This window comes from Accipiter gentilis, chromosome Z (genome assembly GCF_929443795.1).
Source record: "Accipiter gentilis chromosome Z, bAccGen1.1, whole genome shotgun sequence".
NCBI lineage: Eukaryota > Metazoa > Chordata > Aves > Accipitriformes > Accipitridae > Astur > Astur gentilis.
This window is the reverse complement of record NC_064919.1, coordinates 38,237,811-38,264,077: the sequence shown is the minus strand read 5'-3', so window position 1 is coordinate 38,264,077 and position 26,267 is coordinate 38,237,811. Positions and strand designations below refer to the sequence as shown.

At 36.7% G+C, this 26,267-nt stretch overlaps 1 protein-coding gene across 2 annotated transcripts in view; it reads right to left on the bottom strand.

Annotated features, from left to right (window-relative positions):
* Positions 1–26,267, bottom strand: part of ADAMTS19 (ADAM metallopeptidase with thrombospondin type 1 motif 19) — a 149,100-nt gene that overhangs the window by 5,570 nt on the left and 117,263 nt on the right. For both annotated transcript variants that reach the window (XM_049796456.1, XM_049796455.1), the window contains 5 exons: positions 22,705–22,862; positions 21,715–21,868; positions 19,388–19,523; positions 16,898–17,102; positions 14,832–14,984 (listed from right to left, as the gene is read on the bottom strand). In XM_049796456.1, coding sequence (XP_049652413.1) covers positions 14,832–14,984; positions 16,898–17,102; positions 19,388–19,523; positions 21,715–21,868; positions 22,705–22,862 — 806 coding nt within the window. The remainder of the gene's footprint in view (positions 1–14,831; positions 14,985–16,897; positions 17,103–19,387; positions 19,524–21,714; positions 21,869–22,704; positions 22,863–26,267) is intronic.

Genomic DNA, 26,267 nt, shown 5'->3' with positions numbered 1-26,267 from the left:
ACCCTTTAGGCTTGTTATCTATGTGCTTTTGAGTGACATTTTAAAAACTGTTTCTTGGAGGAAAGATTTACACGTACCAAATGTGAAATAGAGGGCTTGTACCCAAAAACGTACATCAAGAGAAGTAACACTTGTGTCTTTTGGACTCTTGAGACTCAGCAAGGTCCAAAGCACACTTCAACTTGTAACCACATGAAATCAAACACTGGCATTCTAGTGTGCTGCTAGAGACAGCAAGTGGACTTGATTTTGCTTCTGTTCTCAGTGATGTATATCAGGAGCAACTCCATACAGTCAATAAAGAACTATAATTTCTTGCAAAGTTAGTCAGATACAGCCTGCATGAGCCAAGGCATGCAAAGATATTAAATTATGAATACATAATTTTCTATTCAATAGCAACCGCAGCTTAACATATGGACAAATATGCTGTTTACAGGAGGGAATCCAGCTAGTAGTGAAGTCTTTTCAAAGTAGATGTCTGTCATCAACTTTGAATTTAGTGTACTGCTTTTAAATTGCATGAGAAAAAGCCTCTCAACAGAATTCCTTTTCCTGAATTATCTGCCTTTTCCCTGTACAGCAAAAAATAATCCGACTTCCTACAATGGCCAACATTATGCTCATGGTAAACATATATAATCACACATATACATACCCAAATTTGATCACCAGTAGCAGCCAGAACATCAATCTTAATCTTGCCAAAATTCCAGCCACTTCTTGGACTCCTCTCTCCATAATTTCAGAGAGGTTTCATGTGAGACAATGGAACAGTGAATTTAAAAAAACCCCAACAACACAAAAACCCCCCAAACCTGAGAATGAAGGAAAGATGAAGGTACTATGATGAAGGTAATACAATGAAGGTAATAAAATAAAGATAATATTTAAAGATTTTCACAATGATCTTAACTTAAGAGTAATTTTGCACATAGTATTGTATTTTTTTCCCCTTCAGTAAAACACTTGCATGTTTATTAACCGAAGCTAGAGTACGTGTGAGCTTGTAGTATGTATGTATCTTCTTTTATCAGCTACAGAGGAGGAGGAGAAGACAGGCAGGTGGATCTGGTAGATAAGATCTCCTAAAAATAATTTATCTGTCATTAACCTTTGGTTATCCTAAAATAAGTAGGTGCAACCTAGCCGTCTGGAGTACTGGAGAGAGAATGGGATTTGAAAACACTAGACTTCTGCTGACAAAATGGGCTCCAATGGTTTATCTACTAATTGATAATGCACAACAATTCATCTATGCAGGTGCCTTTGTGAAGAGCACCATGTCAGCAGCCATGTCTTCTCTATATCAAATGAGCTCTGGCCTGAAAGCTTCTCATGACTGCAACTGAGAAAATATGCAACAAGCAGAGAGATCTCTCTCTTGGCTAATCAGTGTTTAGGGCCTGAGTTTCTATGCAGAATTTGGCAAGATTTTGGCATTAAAATCTTAATTGGTGAATTAACATCCTTTTAACGACTGAGTTGTGAGATATTTCAAAGAGTGTTACGAAGCATTATAATGTAGTTTTCTATCCAAAGCTGTATACATCTTGCTAACAACTAATTTTAGTCTTGTATGACCTAGTTATTAACATCTCAAGTTTAGAGGAAGAAACTGACACTAAAGGATGATAAAATAAAGTGTCTCAGTTCATATAGGAAATAGGTGGCAAAGCAGGAAATAAAGTAAGAAACTTGCTTTCTGTTTCATCTTCTTTCCTTATCACGGAAATGTACTAATTTTTAACTTTGTGTTTATTCTTTTTTTTATAAAACTGAGAATTTTTATTAAGTCTTGTAAGATATTTGGGGAAAATTGTGAAAAGGCAGGGCTACCACGTTGATTTGCAATCCAAAACTTTCAAAGCCAGCCTGATCAGTTTACAAGTAAAGAGGTTTTTCCAAACCCCTAGTTTTTTAAAATCAACCAGGGATTTGATAGTCAAGCTGTGCTCTTCCCGGTTCACACATCATCATCAGCAGCAGTGTCTGACTTCAGAATTAAGAATTCTACTGATTCGAAGCCAGAAAAAAATATCTTTTTACCATATCTATATTATCTCACATTCAAAGTAGCATGAAATAGTACAAAATAGGGAAAACACACTTCAGGTATGGCATTTAGCAGTGCATTTGCTAGCTACACAGACAAACAGTGAGATTTCTGTTTGTCTCCATGAAGTGGTCTTAAACCTGAATTTGTACTGCAAATACATCAGCCAACTGCTGGTATAACCGAGAGCAGCCACTGAATATTGGAGGATAAAAGGAATCCATAATATTTTTCTTTTTCGCTCTGCAAAGGTATGGACTTGGTCCAGTTTCACTAGTAGACATCTCAGATTCTGCAAACCAGCTAGATGCAACTCAGAGGAACAGCTCTGACCCTCATTTTGATACTCATTTTACTACATAGGCATGTGTACTATCTAGCTGAAGCAGACTCCTCCAAAACTGTCTCCTAAGCTTGTCTGACTTTTGGATTTCTCTCACTGAAAATATTGAACCCGAGGCAAATAACTTTCACTGGATGTGCAGCTGTCACATTTTAGGTAGCACTTGTGGTATGTAGCTAAAGCTGCATAGTTTCTGTATACTTCTGGAGTTTCCATGTTTAAAACTGTAACAAAGCTTTCAAGTTATAGGAAAGAAAAAATACTTTCACTTTTACATAGTTAAGCTGTGAATTTAATCAGAAAGCAATCTATCTGTCAAAACTGCATTTTCCATGACTTTATATATAAATAGATATATTAATATCAGGCTTACGTACACAAACTTTACAGAAAATGCCCACTCCAAACCAATCTGTAGCAACTTGCATCAACTCAGCAGATCTCAGCTTAATTTCAACCCACAGCTTTTATTACTAGTGAATGAAGAATACTTTGCTATTGCACTTCTTCCCACTTCCTCCACCTCCCAAATGTCACTCTTGCACATGCTGTACTTTTTTTTTGTGGTGGTGAGTTAGATTTTACTTCTGACTGTTCAGATGACCTACACTTTAAGGCCATGTAGCTGATTAGTAAAAATTCCCGTAGGACAACTGTGTTTGTAGGTTTAGACTAAATGTTCTAATGCGCAGCCAGAGGTTTTTTATGTGGCTGTTAATCTGTGCATTTTGGACACAGTCCTAAAGGTACTGTAAAACCGTTCAAGCAGCAAGACATGTAAAACATTCCTGTTAAAGATTACAAAAAATTCCTGGATAAATATAGTTAACAGCTATTTTTTTGAAAGTTTTTCTTTCTTTTAAATAAAATCTACCCACCCTGTTTGAATTTTGTCCTACTTTTGAACTTCTTTTAGACATAATTTCAAGGACAGAAACCTAGGCGTTAAATATAACAATCCTTATACTTGGCATGCACACCCGTTACCCAAGATTCCTTCTTCCTGTTCCCTGCCAAAGATATATATTCTGGAGAGAATACATATTCCCAAGGCCAACAGCTGAGGAAGGTGCTGTAATGCTTTAGCCACTTCCAGCTGGCCTTCATAAGAAGTAGGAATTCCTAAATTAAGGGAAAAATTGTCACTGGCAGACAGTAAGAGTCAAAATGCATCTTCCTGCCAAGACAACAGGCAATCATTGAAGAGGCTGATATAAGCCACACTGAAAAACTCAATCTGTGACAATATTAACAGAATTGACTTGGACAATTTCTTTTCAAGAATAAATGGATTGTTCAATAAAAGGTTTTTACAAGTCTAAGTAGCATTCAAAGTGGAGAGCGATGTGCTCATAAGGAAACTCAGTGATGAGTTCTACTGGAAATTATTAGCAGAGCATTCCTAATCATTTATGTATAGGTTCATCAGTTCCAGCATTTAAGTGGTTTCAACCTTTTCATAAAGTGAGTGTGAAACAAGGATAGCAAGCAACCAGACTTTAGCAACAGGATCCATATTTGCTAACATGCTTGCAATCTTTTTGTGTATCTTGTATTTTTATGAAGTTTGCTTTTGAAGGCAGGCAGTAGATAAAGTGGTGCATTTGTTTTCAACAAAGACTTTATACTGAGTTTAGCAATATTCTTAACAGTTACTAAATAAAGCAAATAATCTGCAATTTATTTAAGAACTTTTTTTTTTATATATAAAGGCATTTGTGAATAGTATAACTAATACAAAAAGAGGGACTAACGGATTCAAACATAAGATGGGAGTCTGAGTTCTCCCATGCATCATTTCCAGGAAGGTCTTTCTGCCTCTCTCATTTCTGACACACCCAACACCTCAGTATGTGAATGCCAAATTTAAAATTCAGAACTTGTGCTAAGTTTAGCTGAAAAAATTCTGCTGTTGGTCTCTCCTAAGTTTAGCAAGTTTGAGTTGTCATTATTTATTTTATTTTTCTTTTCTCCTTTTATCCCCCCCCCCCCCCCCCTTTTTCGTTTTAGCTCTTCTTTCTGGAGTAATAATTAGTAGTGGATAACTGTTCAAAACAGGTAAGATTTTAAAGATAAACAGAGCCCCAGGTCACGTTTGATAAGTTGGGCTAGAGATAGGGTTCCTATGGAGGAAAACCTCACCACCTCCGCTCAAGAATCTTGACCTTTCTTTTATCTTTTTTTTTTTTTTTTTTTTTTTTTTAAATCCTTGAATCCTTGTTAGCTTCCCATGCAGAAGAATTTAGTTGTTTGGTGGGTGATGCGAAACTGCCTTTGGTAACAATACAAGAAGCAACTGAAAGTTTGCAAGTAAAATTTGGTTGAGGAAAACCACATAGAATTTGGTATAATATGCTTATTAATGAAACAACAAAAAACCAAAACATTTTTTCTAAGACAGTATATAAAAATCTATATTTGAAAATATCATTACTCATTTACTCTGAATCAGTAGTGGGGTTTTATAGGCTTCAATCTTAACAGACTTGCTGGACTCGGCTTGGAAGTAGCAAATTCTTTGTCTATATTTGAAACCTAGGTTCAGTTCCCCAATTTCTTTCTTGGATGAACTAATGAAACAGAGTCACAGACTTCATGATTTAAAAATCTTGATTGTCTCAATGAAACTAGTTTGTTTTGTTTGGACAGTTGGACTTATTAGTTCATTTAGGAAGCCTGCTCAGAGAAGTACTGGTGGGACGAGAATCTTCTCAAGCTCAGGGAAGGCTGATGCCACAATATACATCTTACCAGACTATGCAAGGAATGGGTGGAAGACCCTTGAATTTTGAAGGGAAAATTTCTTGCAAGACTAGTTTTGTAATGTGGCACACAGGATAGATTTAGATCCCTCTGGAACCAGAAAAAGAGCAAAAGGGAAGGGTATTTTTTTCTGGTGGATTCTTCCACCAGCTTTATACTCACTTAAAAGCCTTTATCATTAAGATTTTCCTTTCCTCCACAAACAGAAATCTGATTATGGTTGTATTATTTTTTAAAAAAATACTAAGATAAAATTTCCTGAAAACTTCAAAAAGTGAAGACTAAACTTCAGCATTAAGCAGCAAAAATTCCATGTATGATAACCTGGGGTCCTGGTCTATAAAAATGACAGGTAGTATATTACAGCCTCTCATTCCCCCCCAGATCAAGGAAGGTATCAGCATTTTTCTCTCATCATTATGATCTATGTCAAAGCATGGACAAAAACTGTAATATTGTAATAGATAAAGGAAGTGATGTTTCTCTGTATGCTCCAGATGTACTTTACTTTAACATGTTTTTCAATTTTGTATTTATACTTTCTATAGAACTGTATTCAATACAAAAAACCCACATTTAAGTTTTAAGACCATTTTAAGCATGACAAATGATCAATCATACAACAGCATTCTACATGGCTGCAGTATTCTACAGTAAAAAGCAGAGATATTCAGACTTATTAATAATATACAACTATATCCTCCAAGAACATTTTTTAAATTACAGGGCAATCTTGACTTTTCTATTAAAAAAAAGAGTTAGGCAATTGGTCCAAAACTCAAGTCAACAGTTTCACCACCACATTATTATCTTTTTTTTTTCCAGGTAAAGGTACCCAGCAAAATATGTATCCCTGCTTCAGCTTAAATGTGATATACTCTCTAACCTGACTGAAGACCATCACAAGTTATAGATCTATAGGGCAACCATAAGATTATTTCCATGCCTCTGAGTGATATGAAGCCTTTGCTTTTGTTTTCCCAGTTCTGTAAATTGTATTTATCCTTCATGATTTCTAAAGGCAATACAGATACAAAGCTGAAACCAAATATTCAACTTAATTTTTTTAATAAAATAGATCTGTGATGGTTGTGATATTCTGAGATGAGGGAAGTAAAAGCAAGCCGTATGGTCACCATCTCCTTACGATCCTTACCCTCCTGCCAAGGAAACAAACTCTAGTCAACAGCACTTTTACAGAACTATAGCTTGTTTTCAATGTCTACGCGTATTTTATCAATTCTAAAGATACTAAAGGTTTGCCTAAGTCTTTTAAAGTTACTTTTAAAGTATGTCAATGAAGAACCTGGAAGGAGACCATTATTTGTTAGAGCTATGTGATAAAACTGGTTATGAGAGAATTCACACTTAGTGGTTTAGACTCAACATTACACTGCCAACACTTTGTAAAAAATCTTTTATATGGCATACTGTATATATTACTGCCATTTAGTGCTTAGTGATACATAAGACATTATTATATCTTACACTTCCATATCTGAGATATCACTGCATGGTATTTTGGCAGAAGATGACTTTCCATCGATTATAACTATCAAACACACAAAGAAGAATCTGGAAGCAGTCAGATTTGACAACCTCATAATTACCTTTATCTTTCTGATGAAATTAGTTGAAGTGTGTCATTCTGGACTGATAAAAATGAACTCTTAAAAAGAATTTGAAATATTAACCTTTGAGTATGCAGTTTAATGTTAGTATATATCACAATGCTGGCCTGCTGCTCTGTAGAAAACCTTCCAGGGAAAAGCATAGCTCATCAGCACAAAAATGTAATTAAGGGATTATGGCATTTCTAATAGAAAGACAATTTAAGGAACCCATTAAGGACATAAAGGAAATGTCATAGGAGGGGGAAAAAAAACTTTGAGAAACCCCTTTCTCTTCAAAATTTCTACTATTCTATCTGTTTACTTTTCTGAAATCAAAGAAACAATGTTGAAAAGCTGTTTTGTACCACATAAAATTAAGTATTTGCCTTTAAATAACATCACACTATGTAGCACTCTCATTTTTCCAGTAGTATTACAAGTAAAAGAAAGACACCATCCCTAACCATGACTTTACTTCCATTCACCATATCCACCAAATTTTAAATCACAAAGATCTGAAGTGGTAGCCGGTAACTCAGCTAAATGGGTATAAAAGCTATTAAATAAACCCAAACCACAAAGAATTGAGAGTTTTTGAGGAAACTGGACTTTTTTTTAGTGGGAATACTATGATCCCACATATTGCTTTTGAAATAAAAACCTTAAAAGAGAAACAGAGAAAATTACATAGAAAATACCTTAGACCTATCAATAAAACTTCCACCGGTTAATTTTCTCTTCAAAATGTCAAAACATTCTTCACTGGAAGAAAATGGATTTCCAGAAAATTATTCTAATTGCTTCATTGGTAGGAAAACCATACTGAACTGTAACACTTTCATTATGTTTGATGAGGTCACCCAAAAGCATGACTGTCCTGAGGGAGCTATCAGAGGGCCAGGAGATAGACAATGTTGACCTGAGTTGTTGTGATCCTGTGATAAACTGACCAAAAAATGATCAATACGTTTGGGTGAACTCTGTTTTATGTCAACATTATTGGAAGTATTTGTGGCAAGATTAGATGAGGGAACTCTGGAGATTAAACATACATCTATGAACAACAGCCTGAAACAGCACAGATAAAGCAGAAAAGTAAATCTTTCTTACAGTATTTAAAAAATATGTAATATTGCCTGTAATTCTTTAAAACTGGTAAATGAATAATTTTAAGTAGCTATTCTGATTCTGTCTTGCCAGTCAGAAATCACAGACTTTAATCTGAAACAATTATTTCAAAAGACATTTTCAAGAATTAGTTATTAATTGTGAAGTATTTTTGGCTAGTAACTAGTTACAAGCTATTAGAAAACAGTAAAAAATGAGAATCATACAGGTTCAAGCAAAATAACAAAAAATAAACAACAATAAATACTTTTGTGACAAAATGAGGACTTCATAGAAGGTCCAAGTTTATTGCAAGAATGAACACCTGAAGCAGTATTATCTACATTAACTGCATGAAAGATAGGATAAAAAAAATGCATGAAAGGAAAAAAGATTTCCAACACACAAAAATCAACTAGATCCCACAAAAGTAGAAGAATTACATAAATTCTAACAGAACCCAAGTGACCTGGCTAAATGAGTTACACATTGGCAGATATACAGTCAGAGAAGCTGACGAAAACATTTGGAAAGAGAGAGAGATGATCTTAGAGATGGAGATAGACCAGGCAAAAGAACGCCTACTGGACTGAGTCTCAGCAGTGGACTGAATAATTGAATTTTCCTGCATACATTGACAGCTTAGAATGACTTGTCAGCTATGAGAGAAAAAATCTAGGCATTATCATGAACAGACTGATGAAATGATTTGCCCAATATGTATCACTAAGCAAAAGCAAGAAAGAACATTAAGACAGAAATTAGAGTAATTAACACACAGCAAAAGCCTATGCTGAAAAGATAAAAAAGTATGTGGTTCAAAATGTCAGGGAACTGGTGTTCTCCTCCAAACTGTGGGACCAGCCATGAAAAGTCAGACAAACTGCAGTATTTACTAGTTTGTGTACTGAGACAGTCTTACAGTGTAGACTCAGGTACATAATCAGTTACTGTAAAGAGACTGGAGATTCTTACGTAGAATGGGCTGTACATACATGACATATTAATTTTAGTTAAGTGGAATTCTGAGAAGATAAAACAGAAGTTGCTGTTCTTGTTTGTCTTTTCCCTCCCTTTGCTGTCTGATGTTACTTCTAATTCCATTAGCTCCTCTCTTACTTACTTGTGATGTTATATGACGTATTTTTGCACATAAATTCAGCATAGCTCCTTGGGACACTGAAATTCTGATGGTCAGTGTAGTCCCTATCTTATAAAATTTTGTTGAGAATAATTTTTTTAGACAGAGCCTGATTGAGCAAAAATTAGTGTCAGTGCAAGGACACTGAAGGGATGCTCAGTGTTACTACTCTTCCTCAGTCAGAACAGTACTCTGGGATACGCATCCTGCTACTTGGGCTATAAGTTCTGCATTGTAATTGTTGTGAAGTAGAGTGTTAGAGTAAAGATTTCACTGGTAAAGCACCATTTATCTACCTGCTGAACTACGCATCAGCCTTGCAGAAGACTGTTCAAAGGTCCCAGCAACCCTCAACAAAAATTGGTAGGCATTTCTGGGAAAGCACATAGCAGAGTCCTGGATATAGGGCATTGCTTCTGTTCAGCAATTCCCAAGACTGTATTTCTTTACTTAAATCTATGTTTACATGCATATGTGTGCATATGTAAGTCCCCCGTGCATCTCAGCATGCCTCCCTGAAAACCACTTTTTAAAATCAGTGCAGCCCAAAGCAATTTCATACAACTGCTGAACTCGTCAATGTTTTACCCTTTTCTTTCTCACACAGGCAACAACAGTGGCTGTGTAAGTGAATCTCCTCTTTCCCCATAGCACTCTATCAGACGGCACCCTGCAGCATGCTGTACACCTTGCAATGAGACTGTGGCTGCACAGACCCGCTTAAGCATGGGTCTGTATTTGCCTCTGCTACTTGCTGCCATCTTCCAGGCATCCTCTTCTAGCTATGAGAGTTGGTTTTTCATGTTCCCCTTCATTTTTCCCTATACCGTCTCTTGTACTCCATGAGAAGTTCATTATGGGCACCCTCTTCTCTACTTCTACTACAACTTTAAAAAAGGGAACATTCAAAACAAATGTATAAAGGCTGTACCTTCTGCTTGAGACCCTCTCCTAGGACACATAGGAAAAAACCAGAGGAGCTGTTATCAAGTGGATTTAATTTTTTTTTCTTTCTTTTCCTTTTCATTATCTAGTTGATTATATAGTTCTCCCCCTACCATGTCACTTGTCAGATAAGACTGCAAGAATCTTTCAGCAGGAACTGTAAGCTTCTTCTGCTGTTGTTTGTTCATGCTTTGTTTTTCTATGGGCCCTAGTAAGGCTCAATCCTGATGGGAACTGTTCATGTGCCACAACTTAATTTTTTTCTAATATAATGCCACTTACAGATAATGCAATTCAAGAAACAAAACAACATCCGCCCACAATTACTTTTGGATTCCAGTTTGACATTCCCCAAAACTTTGCTTATCCTAAAGACGCTTGTAGCAGAAAACCAGCAAAGATGTCCCAGTAGATCTAAGTGTGATGCAGATACCAGCATTTCCCATTTATGTGTGATTTTGTGTGTGTGCAAAATGGGTAATGTCTACTTTCAAAATCCTTTTCAGTCTTATCAGTGCTTTTGCATATTATTAAGGGTGGTCTTGTTCTGTTTTACTAGAAACAAAGATGACATTACATTTATTCCAGGCAAAATATTACAGTACATTGAACTATTAAAAAAAAATTCTCTCTGAAACAAATAATGTTAATATTACAGGATTGGTTAGAAATGTACAAAAACCTCTCCACTCTTATTTCATTATATTGACATCTTCCATATGATTTGCTCATACTTCCTTTCTGAAACAAAGACATACCTCATTTGCTGGAAACTAACTGTATAATTAACTCAATATAAAAGTTATTAACGTGATGCCAGTATTATTTTGACTTCTATTATTTCACAAAAGTCACATAATTTCTCTGTCCATAAGTCTATTAATAGTATCATATTTTGACTCATGGCCAGCCCTGTTCCATTCCCAGAATCTAAAAGAGCTAACAATTTTGGATGGGGAACCAAAGAATAAAACCAAGGCTAATTACCTTGTCAGTAAAACTGTAACATTAATATTATTCAAATTCTATTTTTTTTAACTGAAGGAGACCAAATCAGTTGAGTCTATTTGCTATGGAAATTTAGGGGTTGTTTAAATGTTTAAGCACACAGTTTAAAGGTTGAATATCCTATGCTGTTGAATAGCTGGCAAAAAAAGAATTTGTTTTTTTTTCTTCTCTCCATTTTCACAGGTTCTCTGATTGCGACAGAAGAGAAGCAATCTTTATCACTGACAGCCGCTTTTTATACTACTCAATTGGAAGATCTCTCTGTGACCTGTTGGGTTCACTCTGTCTCCCTGCAACAGCTGCACACTTGACTTCCACCTCAATACACACATGCGCACACTTACATGCATTCTGGGACTCACTGGCGTAAAAAGCAAGCAGTTGCTTTAGCAGATTAATATTAGTTCCCCATTTTTGCTTCTTCAGGCTATGGACAAAGTCCACTCTATCCCAACTATTGGGACCATTATCCCAGATGTCATATTTGACTCCTCTGCATCTCTGGTCTAACAGATAGATACTATTTAGAAATCCTGGTGCTGCTGCTTCTTTAGTTTATACTGAATGCATCGTCTTTCCAGCTTTCATAGCCAAATGTCTTTTTAGAACTTAAACCATATTATCTTCTCTGGTCTCCTACACACACATACTTTATATTTCTTCATCTTACTGATGGCTTCTCCTAAGTTCTACTCCATTGTCCAGTGTTTTGATTCTATTATCCCCTGCTGAATGTCTCCAAAAGTTTTTGGTATAATATCACATCAAACTTAAGCTTTTAATTATTATTTTCAAACCCCAGTCTCCAAATTATTCTCCCTTCTAAAATTCATCCTGCCTCTCATGCTTCATTTATTCCACCAATGTTCTGAAGATTCTAGATAATAGCAAAAAAAAATATACACAGCTTCCTACATAAATTACCCTAGACCTGCCCTTCAAGCACCCTATGCTGTTGACATTTAAGTCTTTTTTGGAGAATGACTTTTACAATGACATGAACTTCTCTAGTAAGCCAGGTAGATGTGTAAACATGCAGTCCACACACATTTCATTTCACCTCTCCCCTGCCTACTTGTTTATCCTTAGATGATAAATTCCTCTGAGCATGACCCTGTCCTCATATAGCCTTGAAATGGGTGGTAATGGGCAGCTTAGTAAAGGACACTGCTGCTAATAAGATGGAGCTACGCCTTGCCCTAATTGGTGCTATAGTAGCTATGAGCTTTCCTCACCTGAAGGTAACTTTTACATTGTTAAATACGGTATTGCAAGGATGGCATTCACTGGGAGAAGACAATGTAATTGGTAATGTTGCTAGATGCTGGCTCCAGAAGCTCATTTTGAGCCTTTATTCTTACTTTCTCATCATACTCATTTTCCTCACAAGGCAGGCACAGAGCCCAACTGATGTTAAGAACACCAATATTTGGCGTATTTACCCACCTTGATGACTTAAGAGCTATTATGGAGTTTAATGCTACATACAGGCCAGGTTATACAGCATACTTTTAAATTAAGTCAGAGTTTTAGAAGGATTGATGTGTTTATTGACCTATTGGAGCTTGCAATTTTTGGTCAAATTTTCTTTGATCTTGGTATTATTGTTAAAACATTGAGCAAAAGAATTCTTTGATCTCTGTGTGGCTGTACCTCTAAAACAATTAACTCCATTACAGTACTATTATGATTATTAATAATGTTATCTTTTCAGTAATAGTGCAATTTAAGCTTCATTTAAAATTATGCCTTAGGAGTTCAAGGGGAGCAGCAAAGCCAATAAGGATCACATTAAGCCTCTTGTTTCAATGTGTGAGAAACGTCATTTAATTTTTTCAAGCCAAGCCTTGGCATTAGCTTGGGGGAACTTGGCTCTGCTCAAAGGAACAGCCTTCTGTCAGTGTCAAGAACAATCCTAAAGAGTAAGAACAGTGAACATAGAAGGCTGCACTGAACTTCTGAGTTAGAAACAAACAGTGAGCAAAGATTAACATTTATCTGAGCTTTCCATTTGTTTCCCCCATTGCAGACATATTAACATGTATGCCATGACTTCATGTTGCTATGTACTCTAGCAATGGAACAGAATAGTAACAGGGAATAAAAAAAGGAAATCCAAGTATATTTTAAATTGAACTCATGTCTCTGTAGAGAAATTAAAGTATCTATTTTTTGGTATAAATCTTGGAAAATCTCAGCTGCACAAGTCAGAGTCAGGCTGTATGTTAACTGTTCAAAAGGTTTTGTGGATTCCATATGAAATATTTCCTCATCTCCTAGTTTTGAAGTTTAAGGTACAGTTTAGGTGACAGTGTTACAGCTTTGACTGTAGGAGGAAAGCAGAACATACAAGATGTCAGTAAATTTTAAACAGGAAGAAGTATGTTCTTGTACATTCGTCTAGGACATGGATGTTTGTGAAAAGTACTGAATTAGAGACTAAAGGTCTCCTTTTCTCCGGAGGGCACTGGGAACACAGTGTAACTGTCTGAGCATCCCCACACAGCCTCAGCAACCCCAATTTAAAAGAATGCTTCAACTAAGAAAGCAGATGGTCATCCCTCTATAGTCTACTTGCTGCTGGTGGTAGTGTTAAATGATGAGGATTTTACTGCAGTTCTGTTGCATGGAAGAGCAAACACTAAACTTCATTGCCAAACACATCTTCTTGTGAAAGTAACCCTGCTACTGAAGGGTTTAAAAAATTAATGGTTATACTACTTTGAGCTTTTGAAGTAACTAAGGTAGAGGGGTTATCTTCTAGTTTTGTAGGGCTGTTCCAAAACATTTCCAAATATTTTAAATGATCACCACTATAAAAAAAAAGAATCATTTGACACTATCCTTTATCCTTTAAATGTGAAAAAAAAGTAAAGAATATGGAATCTATAGTAATGTGATAGTAACAATTTGTACCCCATCGTCATAAAATGGGAGCTCCCAAGCAGAATTCTATGAAACACTAGTTGCCCACAGAGTACTTGCAGCTAATTCTTGGAAGGCTGGCTAGTCATACACTGTTGGCTATAGTCCTTGTTTCCAGCTGTTACATCACATGAAAGACAACTAAAAATACATTAAATACTTCTCCATACAAGCAAGTTAAAAACTGCTGCAATAATGCTAGGCATTGAAAGTAGAAGCGTTGTGTGCAAAGTTATGAAAAGAAGCACAGGAAAAAAAAGATGACAATCTCTCTGCTAAAGTGTGGTCTGTGATACGGCAAGAGAAAACCCTGAGAAGGTTCAATTTCAGTATTGCAGCATGTTCTGGATATTCAGAACTGTATCAGATGTTCAAGATCCCAGTCCAACAACACATTCAGTCACAGATCTAACCAATATTTTCTGTTATAGTTTGGCCTATGCTTATGTACCTCACTGAAAACAAAACCCATATGCCAAGGAAATAATGTATTGACAGCTACGTCAGGTGTTCAGAATAGACAGTAACAGATGCTTCCTAGATATTAAATGGTCTATGTAGGAATTTAATAGGCTAAAGGTGCTTCCTTATAAGGCCAGAGAGTGTAACATTGGAAACACAAATCAAGTGTGCAAACTGTGAGGTTGGAGCGAGCTGCAGTTTCTGGAGTTGTTTGCCTGCCTACTGACAACAGTAAATTTATACCAGATTTGCATGATATTGAAGATTCATCTCACACTTTCTTCATATTTCTGATTTTTATTTATACTGTGGTCTCAGTAACTACATATTTTGCGTTGGGGTTTTTTCATAGCTTTATTGTTCCTTCAGCTAGGAAACTCCTACACTTCTGATAAAAGCAATTGTTACAAATAATTCAGATTGCAAAATATATTATGCTGTGAAGCACTAGTATCAAGCATGCCTCACCTTAGACCAGTCTCCCATTCTCCAGACGTAGCATTTGGAATAGTCCTCACAGTCCTCTGCTTCTTTAGGTCTTGTGGACAAAACACATTTCTTGCGGGGATTGGTGCACCTCACAGTCCGATGCCGTACTCCCTTACCACACTTTACAGAGCACTGCGGGAAAAAGATGTTTTTCAGGTTTCTACAAAAGTCATAGTTAGCCCATTTTATCCCCTTCTAATGACCTCTGCTAGGCTAACATAAATATTTCAAGACTTCAGTGCCTTCCCAACTTCCAATTTTCAATTCCATAGACACTGGATTTGTTAAAAACTAACAGAAGAACAAAAATTCTGTATAGGGCAGAATGATAATTGTTGCATTTTCAGCTAAAAATATATAATTAGCTCAAAAATTACTTGCTTAAGGAAAAACTAGGTTTTTGGATATGAAAACATCTGAAAAACTTATGATGAAGTGAATGCAAAATGTTATACAGAAAATATTAGGCAATCTTTGTTCTACGAATGAAAGGAAATATAATGAAAGAAAATCTAAATGTTCACATAAATAAGATATGAAGCAACTTCAGAAAAATTCTGCTAGTGTCTAATAGACCTTTTTGGGGAAGGAAAAAAGTTAAAATGGAAAGGTAAATATTCTAAAACTACGCAAGAATCCAGACTGAATTTGAATATTCAAAGTCACTGCATATACAGCATGTGAAAACTCTCTTCAAGTTGCACAGAAGGTCTTAATCTATGGTTTTTTTCACCATTCCCACTTACACTGCCAAAAGTTATGCCATTTCCTTCTCAAAACATTATCACTGCTTTTGATCATCCCACTACTTGCAGATCAAAACTCTCCTTTGCCAAACTGATTATAACTGCAGGAAGCAGTAATGGCTAGCTTCCAATATAATGGTGATAGTAGGAATGGCCATGGGAAACACCTCCTCTTCAGAATATATTTATTGCTTCCAACAAAACCGGGCTCACTTATTTCTCATCTCTCGAGTAAAACAAACCAACTAAACAATCTGCGTTTCTTTCTTGCACCTCTGTAAGTGAATATAATTCTTCTCACAACTAGTCCTTGCATTATAAACCTCTGTGTACCAAACCATTAACTGCTGCTATTTACTTCTCTTATCTCTACTTTAGCGTCTGCTTTTCATCTTTGAAAACATTCCCTGTGTCTTAGCTCTTTCTTGCTTGGGGATCAAGGAGTGCTGCTGAGCAGAGAAGCCCAAAGAAGGGACTGCACCCACATTCAGAAGCTGCTATTTGTATTTTGAACCTGGAGGGACCCATAGCACAGCTTCTGGTATGGGAGGCAATCAGAATTGCCTTTGCTCTGCCAATAGAGGGAGAAGCTCCAAATAACGCCTTCAGCTTGTCCACATAGCAGTGATAACAAACCCTTTCTTCCTCCACAGTCAATTACTTTTAGAAGTAGTATAACTTAGAAGAAGAAAGCCAAGTGGACATTCACATTAGAAGATCTTAAATTAATAAAGCTTTTTGAATAATTACATTCTACAGCAACGCTTCAGGATGCAACATATGTGAAACTGTGTTATTTAACAAGTCCTTTTGTCCACTGTTTGTGCTGTTCTTGGAAAAAGAGGTGAGAAGAGAGAGGAAGGGAAGGAAATGTCCTTCTTTGCAAGCAGCTACCCTCATAGCCTCTCTGAAGCAGAGTAGCGGCAACCATCTGCTGATCAACATCCCTTGGTACAAAAGTATGTCAGAGATGTTCCCACTCTGAACTCGAGGTCTGGTAGCTGATAAGTGATGGCCTTAATTCCATTTACCCCTAGCTACTACAGTCAGGACATACTTGGTTATATGTGCTTGAAAACCAGCCAAAAGAAACTGTTCCAGGACATTAACTAGGTAAAATGTAGTAGTTCTACATGGCTGGTTTTCCTAGTCCCTGAACCCTTTGCCAAATCATTGCATGAGGACCGTGAAAATCATTAGGCTGAGCTGTGCCACTTGCTGCTGAAAAAAAGCTTATTCCCAGAAAATAGTAGGACATAAATAATCACTGTGAACTATTTGTATAAATAAATGCAGCACCTCAGACCAGACTCCCGCCTCCCACACAGTCATGCAGTCCTGGCCTTCACAGCGCTGTGCAGAAGCGGGCTTTGGCCCAAGGCAATCCCTCTCCCTAGCTCTGATCAGGGTGCCATTTCTGAGCTGCTGTGTGCAGGCTACTTGTCTGTTCTGTGTCCCTTTCCCACATGTCCTTGAACACAGAGTCCATTCTGTCATCATCCATCTGCAAAGAAATACAGGCAATGTAGTAACAAGAAATCAGGAAGGGAAAAGTACCATCACATCATCTTACTCTCTTGCTTACCAGTACACACACCCAAGATATACTTGCATAGTTTCTGCCTCCTTTTAACTTCCACTTTGTTAATGGACTACTTATTAATCTAACATATTTTACATTAAATGAGGTGTTAATGTTCATATCTTTTCATTCTCCAGCCCATTGTCCTTATGTTTTCAGAGTAGTCTCCTCTCACTATAATTCCAATTAGAAAAGCTACGAAAAACACAAACATTTTAAAGATGACAGATCACTGATCAGCCTGTTATTCTCTATCTATATGATTATCTATATGATAAGCGCATGCCATGCACATAAAGTCCAGCATTCTTTAAAAACACTCAGTTGCACGACAGAATCACCCCTGCGTTAAAGGCTCATTGCTCCAGAGAAAGTTTAGAAGCTCAGACTTCTTCACATTCTTCAGGTTTGGGCCTAACTCAGGTTGTGTAGTTTAAATCGCAGCGGCAAGGAAGGCTGATGCAACTTGACAGCGCCCACATACCTGGAAAGCAATTGTTCTAGAACATAGTTTTTCCCAAATGTTCTGTCGCTCGAGACTATGGCCATGTGCCCTTAAAAATCAAACAGCTCTGCCACTGATGCAGTACACAAATGTATCCCAGGAGATTTAGATTGCAAAGGAGAGTTTTTAGGAAACTGAGATTTAATGAATCTGTTCCAACCTTCTGTCACACATTTGTTGTAAGAAAATAAAACATTTAACTACGGATTTTTTATTATCAGTCCAGAGACTCAATTTATAAATCACAGCCTGTCATGATAATGCAATAGTTTAAGATACTTCTTGAAGTGCCAATAACAAACAACAATTTATGCAAGCATATGCTTTCGTTACTTCTCTGTTGAAAGCTAACAATATTTGTTTTGTAAAAATCACTAACACAGTATGAAAAACTGGATATATGTTAAGGATCACGATACCTTTCTACATTTCTAAGCACAGCATCTCTGAGTAGCAACAAGCAACATTTAAAATGTTTCATTTAATAAGCTGGATAAAGTACAGAGCATTGAAAATTTCTAGTTGAGAATGCTTCAGAAAAAGATCAGACTATTACATTTCTATCCATTAAGTGCACAGTGATGTTAATACAATAAAATAAAGATCTGCTCAAGTATTTATATAATGAAATACAAATAATCCCTCCAAAGTGTAATGCCCTAGTCCAGGGAAGTCCAAAATTCAGTGGTGTGGTCTTACTTAAAATGTATCATATCTTGCATTTTATCAATTTCAGTATTTCATCCTTTCCAAGAAAGCCATGTCTTCTGGTTCATTTTACATACTTTCTTCAACAGTATTTGCATTTTATTTACTCTGCACTGTTTTCTTTAAAAACACCATCTACCTCTCCTCCAGATGACTGCAGTAGACCTATTCCAGTTATTACTCCTGGGGATGCTAGCCAACCACTGCTAGCTGCTCTTGCCTCCCTTGAAAGGTGACAGATACGTTAACTAAGTCCACACAATACTTGGGGACTTCCTTAGTCATAATTCTTAGCTGCCATATGGAAACAGGACCTCAATCTTTGAAATGAGTCATTGTGCCCGCCTGGCCAGCCAGGGCAAGGAGCAGGCTGCCAGTTCAGATGCAGGGACACCAAATGGGCTCTGCAGGGCACAGGCTGCATGCTGCAGCTGCCTCCTGGGGTGAAATTCAGAGAGAAAAAATCTCCTCCTGCTTCTTCCAACATTCCACCATCAGACTCTAGTTCTGCCTATTCATCCACATACAAAGGGATGGGGGCAGAGGGAGGAGAGGAGGGAGAGGAAGCCTCCCTATATTTCAGGTTGCATAGTGTACCCAGAGTTTACTGAGAGCTTTTAAAGGAGCAAAGCCTTGACTGAACAAAACACTAATATATCATTAATTAAAAGCATGGGATTAAATCCATCTTTATATAAACAGCATTTAAATTTCAATTTCATAGTATGCATCAGTCTGTGAGAACGTTTTGTGAGAAAAGTAATGAGCCGATTTACTCAGTAAGAATTGATTTAGGCATGGAGCTTAAGGGCTTTCTTTCATTAAAACTCGGATAAACAACAGCCAGTGTTTCTGTTTTCCCTACATTTTTGCATTGTAACCTTTTGGATGTATGTGTTTACTGCACAGCTGTTTCCAGAAGCAGCCATCCCTCTTAGCTCCTAAGATTTTTACATCTACATATTGCAGTTTTAGTTAACCAAGTCACCATTACCTGGTCTGACATGGCTGCTCATTGCACTTGCGGATCTGTGGTTCAGGTTTTGTTAAATATTTGCACTTCTTATTGTCCACAAGACTGATATTCTTGTTCATAATCTTTGTGCAAGAGACTGTTGTCTTTCTTTCACCTAGTAAAAAATAAAGCAGTTTTAGAAAACTAGCAATCTTTGAATTAAAGACTTCAATTAGTAGAAAATACATTCATAACCATTTGTTCCTTATGGTTACATTTTAACACTCTGTTTATCTGGGATTTTACTGACAAACAGGGTGTGTGCAGGAGCGGGACAGACTTAAGCATGCAATGTTCACAAATGGTCAGAAATGTGCCTGCGGATGGAGCTTTTAAGTTATAAACGCGCATTATGTGTGTGACCAGAGCTGACATTTTACATGGCACTTCTGTAGTGAGAGCACATGAAACTAATCTATTACATACAGCATTTGAAATGTTTGACAAGTCTTTCTGCATTTACATATGTGAATCTGTGTATTCATATGCTCTCCCACACAAAGCTTTTCTGCAAACAGGAGATTGCAGACCAGTTACATATATAAACATGCACAAAACCACATGGCTTCATCAACAGTTTCATCCTGACATACACTTAAAGCATGTAAGCAAAACTACCAATAATTGTTATAATCTTTAATCAGATTCATCAAAATATTGATGTTAAAAATTGAAACACAAATATTTACAGAGTACAAGCTGCAGCATTTTAATTTCATTATTGCTTCATTATTTAAGCCAAGAACTAAAATAACAGTTAAAATGGTTTTGTCTAAAGTAAGAAAAATCTTTCACTTCTATTTCAGAATATTTGCAGTAAAATACCTTTTATGGAACTTTGTATTAACTCAGCTGTTTTAGACAATAACATAAAATGAAGGCCAGTTACAACAGAAAAATATGATAAATAAACATTACAGTAAAACACTTAAATATTTATTTAAGCATTAATGTAGAATAAATTACTGACATACTGCAGCTTAAGACTTGTCCAGATGATAGGTACCTTTAGAAATATTTGGGGCAATAAAGACAGATTGTGGTAGCATTAAAATTATTCTAAAAATACTTCAGGAAACTGTAAAAAGCATGACTATTCCAAGTGAATAGAAATGCACTACTGAGAAACAGAGGATGCTACTAACACCATGTACAAAATACCTTCAGGGAAGAAGCTTTCTTACCAAACCACAGAAAGCATGTTTATGGAAACGACAGTAATCTTTCATGACACCAGGATTGTTCACAGAGTCAAAGGAGCTAGAACACTGTGTTCCTTATGCTGCTGTTATGAGAAAACAAAGTGTTTCCAGGCCTTCTTATTCAGTCACAAGGTGCACAGCAGTATTCAGAACTGCTGATCAGAGCAGCCCTGACTGTCAAGGTTGTAAGCAGGAAAGACAGGTATCAAAAATCAATATAGTATTAACAGTGTAAGTCTGACTAATAGCACAAGGTATGAACAGATCTCTCTAGGTTGCATTCATTAAAAAACTCTGAAGTGTTTTTGCAGTGCAGTTATCTATTTGAATAACCACATTCTAAACAGCAGTTTTAAAGGATTTTGTTACAGCAATACTGTTCATGTTCCAATATTTGTTTTCATAATCGTATTTTGTTCTTCCAAATTCAAATTTTTCATGGTTTATAAACATAAACATAGGAAAAATATCACATCAGTATACTAATATCTGCTGTTGTAATATTTGTTCCATATGTTTCTGGATCATCCTCAACTCATGTTACTAACTGTACATATTTGATCTGAGACTGGGGTTCAGCTTTTCTGTAGTTTGAAATGTCTTTTACAGATCATTTATCTTCAATAGTTCCAAATACAGAGTGGAATGCATATGAACTTTCTATTCTTGTTCTAGCTCTTGCACTTGTATTTCTTCTTGGAAACTGTGTCCTGAATTTGCTTTGCTAATCTAGATTTTGTTTCTTCACTACCATCTTTTTCTACTAACTTTATTTAGTTTGGATCTTTTCCTAGAGTTATCACTATTCTTTTAATACAATCAGAAAGCATGAGACTGAAGTATGTCCACTATTGTATGGAATCATACAAGCCGCCATGAGGATATAATACTATTAAATATACAACTGTGACCATCAGAGTCTTAAATATTATTAATACACCATGTGTTTCAATTGAGATATATATATACACACACAGCGTATATACATATATATGCATATTGTATACACATATATATGTATTGTGTATATACATGCATATTGTATATACATACACATTTTTAATATACATATGTGTGTGTTTGTACATTTTTCTTTTATTTTACCTCCTCCACATACAGCATCACAGTCCTCCCAGCCAGAATGAGTCCACATGAAAAGAGGCTCCGGTACTTTAGAGCTCTGATTCTCAGGAAGTGGATCCAGTGGGATTGTGTACTCATAGTGCAGACCATAACTCTGGTCATGGAAAAGCAGCACCTGCAAGATACAGAAAAGGAAAACCTACCTATGTACACAGACACTGTAGAAGACAAACTCTGAACTGCGAGGAGATAATCTTGAAAAACACAACAAAATGACTTAATGCTCTATAATCTTTCAACCCTCCTGATGGATTTTGTGGAAGAAATTAATGACTATCCTAATCAAGACAATGGGGAAAATTATTTTACTTAACATAAAGATCAAAAAGCTCTCCATGTGAAATAAGCAAACAAAATTCACCAGAAATCTGGAGGACGATTACGTCCTATGATTTCAGTGCCCTTAAATGCACAGGTCTTTCCTAGATGCGTCACATTTAAAATTATTTTAGATATACCAGACAATTTCTTGCATTTGAAGGATTTTGAATTGTGAAGTACTTCCTCATAATCTCTCCCTCTTTCTTTCTGGTGGCTATCAACTTCTCCTCCCCTACACTGAAATGTATCAAAAATCTACTTCTTCATGGAGAACTTGGTGATTGCAATCCTGAAACTATGCTGTGCTATAGTCAGCCAGGACAAAACCCATCTGATATTAATTTGAATCTCTCTCCTTAAGCAGCACATCAGCTTTTTATGACGTTTGTATGAATGCTGAGACCTTCCATCCTGCCTCAAGAATGTAAAGATTATTCTTGGATTTAAATGCATTTTTTTTCAGAAGTGGGCTGACAGATCTATATACATAAGCAGGTGTATATATATATATATATAAAAGCAGGTATATCTTACATAGATCTCATTGTCTTCAGGAGCCTGAAAAAAAATATTAGTTACCATGCTATGTGATAGGAAACAGGTAATAACCACCAAACCGTATTGTCATACCAGTAAATGTAAAGGTGATGTTGTGGGACCTTTGGCTGATATTTTCTCCCAGAGACCTCTCCGAACATAATGGACAGTGGTGCCAGCAATATTGAATGTTCCTGAATGCTCTATCTTCCAGTCACTATTGATTGACTGTTTTCCAGCATCTCGAAGAGCTGCAAAATACATGAAAAAAAGACCAATATAAAAGGTGTCTGTTTTGTAGTGATTTGGGCCTCCTTTCACATCCAGTATGGATAATTTAAGAAGTAGGTGAAATCACCTAACTCTGTTTGCAAAGATATTTATGGATCCTACTACACGTGAACTTCAATTGGAACATGCTTCAGAAACACTTTCTGGAAGGAATGTTTGGCAAAACCATGTGTGTTTAACATTACTTGAAGTTAACATCAGTGCCTTAATGCCTGAAGAGACTGACAGGCTCCAGCATAATTCATAATTTGATCACTGAATTAATTTAAAGCAAAGGCAACCATTCTCTATTCCCAGGGTGGTCACTTCTATAATCCATAAAGGCATGGGAAACAAAATTTTCACAAGACACTCTTCAAGATTTGTGGAATTAGGTTAAAACTTAAAAAAAAATATTCTAGTTCAGCATTCTTTCTCTTCTAATAACTACATTTGCCTTTTTCCTCCAACCTAGAATGTGACAACACTACTGTCATCCTACCTGAACACTTATTTTATACACTTTCACCACATAATTTGATACTTCTAACAAATAGGGAAAGCTTGTTCTTTTTGGCTGAATCATTCCTTTTGTTGGCCTAATGTATATTCAAAAGCATCAAGTCAGGTAAGATATATTTCATACCTTGAGAACACAAGATTTTATATTAGTTTTCTGTAGTGCACTGCATTGATTCTTCTGTGAAGGACTTGTAATTTTATTTTATTTTACTTCATTTTATTTTGTTCAGATCAGGTCTGAATAATCATATGAAGTAGAATATACTTTAAGTCACCTTCTGGACAAGAAGTTTTACACATTCCTCTTCATTGAAATTGCATGTTTGGCATCAGACTGTTGTAAGAGGACCTCAACAGTTTAAGCCTTGTCCAAAATTTCTTTTTAAAGTGGTAAGTTAATGTGAGTCACTCCTGTAATCATCTTCTCTCCTATTCATATTTATACTGTTATGTTTTGTTTCTATGGGAAACAATGGCAACAGGTCTATGGACTGGCAGAAATACAATTGCGTAAGACACCACTGATGTGTACCACTGCAGCACTGTGTAATAAATGTTAAGACTATAAAATCCATTAATGCTGTAGAACAGCCCTGTACTAAAAATAACCAGTGATTTTACAAGAATTAAAAACTGGTATTTTAGATTTAAACATTCTAGTATTAATGGTAAGTAAGTTCTAGTTAGTGTTTAAACTGTAGGGGCCAATCCTCTTCCCAGTGGAGAAACAAAATTAATATACTCGAAAGTGCCGAGGTCCAGCCGGGTCATGCTGCTCAGATGGAGCAGCATCCTCTCCCTGGAGAGCAGCAGACCTTCCATCATTTTGTCTTGTCTTAAAATGAATGTGAGTGCCACAGCATGCAGACATGTGCAGGGGACTGGAATCCCAGGCCCAGAATATAGAAATATGCTAGATCTTGCATGTTCTGCCTTCAGATCCCTTACTTGAGCCACTGGGGTTAAATGAAGAAAGAAAGGGAATCCTCAAGCCTAAAATGTAGGCTTGGATTCAGGCAGTCCAGCTTCTGTTCTTGACTCTGTCACACCCCATATTGTAAGCAAGTTCACTGAGTTTTATTCTACACCACAGATGTACTCCCACTCTGCTTAGCTTTCGATAGAGGAGGATTTCCTGTACGAAGTAATGCAATACATGAAGAAAATTCAGCACACAAGTGTATCCTCTCTCAGACTGTAAAACAAATCGAGCAATACATCTACAACTAAAAAGACAAAGAAAACTCGGACTGGGAAAACGTACCGCAAGTTTAACCAATACCAAAATTTCAGTGCTAAAACAAAGGAGCTAATTACAAGTGTACCTCTGCAGAGCATAAAATGGCCATCATCACAATGACAATTAAGTGATCGTGATAGTGCAATGTATCTTTTAATTACTGTACTAGGGATATACACTCTTCAAATTCTAATGAGATGTGAGAGGCTACACAGCCATAGAGATGCAACATTTCACAGTTCAGCTATTGCATCTCCCAGTGCTCAGTGGGGAACAACAGTGCCCTGGTCCTCATCCTCCACTTGGTAAATCTGTACCTAATAATCCTTTGGTTGTTTTCTATGGGAAACTGTAAAACAGTACACCACTGTATTAACTTCGAAATTTTTGCTTAAGTTGAAATTGCCACACTTTACAGAGAGGTTTTGTACCAAAACAAGAAGGAAGTTGACATCTTTGTGAATTGTGAATTTTGCCTTTTGCTCTGTGCAAAATTTAGTCATACTCTTCAGAAAAGTACCAAAACAATGTCATTTTGCTAGACCCTTATTTTTCTTTAGAAAATACAAAAAAATATCTGAAATTCAATTCTAAATGAAAGTACCTTCACTGATACCTTTTGTCAAGGAAGTCATTGTTTCACTTCCATTCAGGTTATCATCCATTCCCTTCAAGCCATCTTAAGAACATTAAGACTTGAGATTTGAGTAACTTTTTGAAAATTTCAGCTGAGGTAAGGCTGACTGGTTGGTAGTTCCCAGGGTCCTCCTTATTACCCTTCTAAAAATGGTGCCATATTCTGTTTTCTCCAGTCTGTGGGACTTCACCTGAACACCGTGACTTTTCAAATATGCTTGAGAGTGGCTTAGCAACTGCATCAGCCAATTCCCTCAGGACCCTGGGATGCATCCCATCGAGTCTCATATACTTGAATATGTTCAAGTTCCTCAAGTGGTCTCGAACCTGATCTATGATAGGAGGGACTTCATTCCACCAGTCCCTGCCTTGACATTCAGGGCCTTGAGAGATGTGGGAAGTGTTTACCACTGAAACTGCAGAAACAACTGTTGAGTACCTCAGCCTTCTCCATGTTCATTGTCATTAGCTCTCCTGTCTTATTTATCAGGGTGTATGTTTGTGTGTGTGTGTGTGTGTGTGTGTGTGAGTATGCATGTGTGTGTGTATGTTTTCTTTAATTTTCCTTTTCTGACTAACATACCTGTAGAAGCCCTCATTATTTTTCATATTCCTTGCCCAATTCAGCTCCAACTGTGCCCTAGGCTTTCCTGATCCCACCCCTACTCATCTGAGCAGCATCCCTATATTCTTCACAGGATATATGTCCCTGTTTCCCCTGCCTATGCATTTCCTTCTTATACTTTAGTTTGACCAGGAGGTCCTTACTCAGCCGTGCTGGTCTTCTGCCTTCCTCACCTCATTTCTTGCATGTGGGAATTGAGAGCTCTTGCAATCTAGGAAAAACATCCTTAAAGAGCTGCAAGCTCTGTTCTGTTCCTTTATCCCTAAGGGTAGTTTCTCAGGGGGTCCTATCCACTGATTCCTTAAACAACGGCAAGCTTGCTCTCCTAACATTCAGAGAGCTGGCTTTAGTCTTCACCTGGCC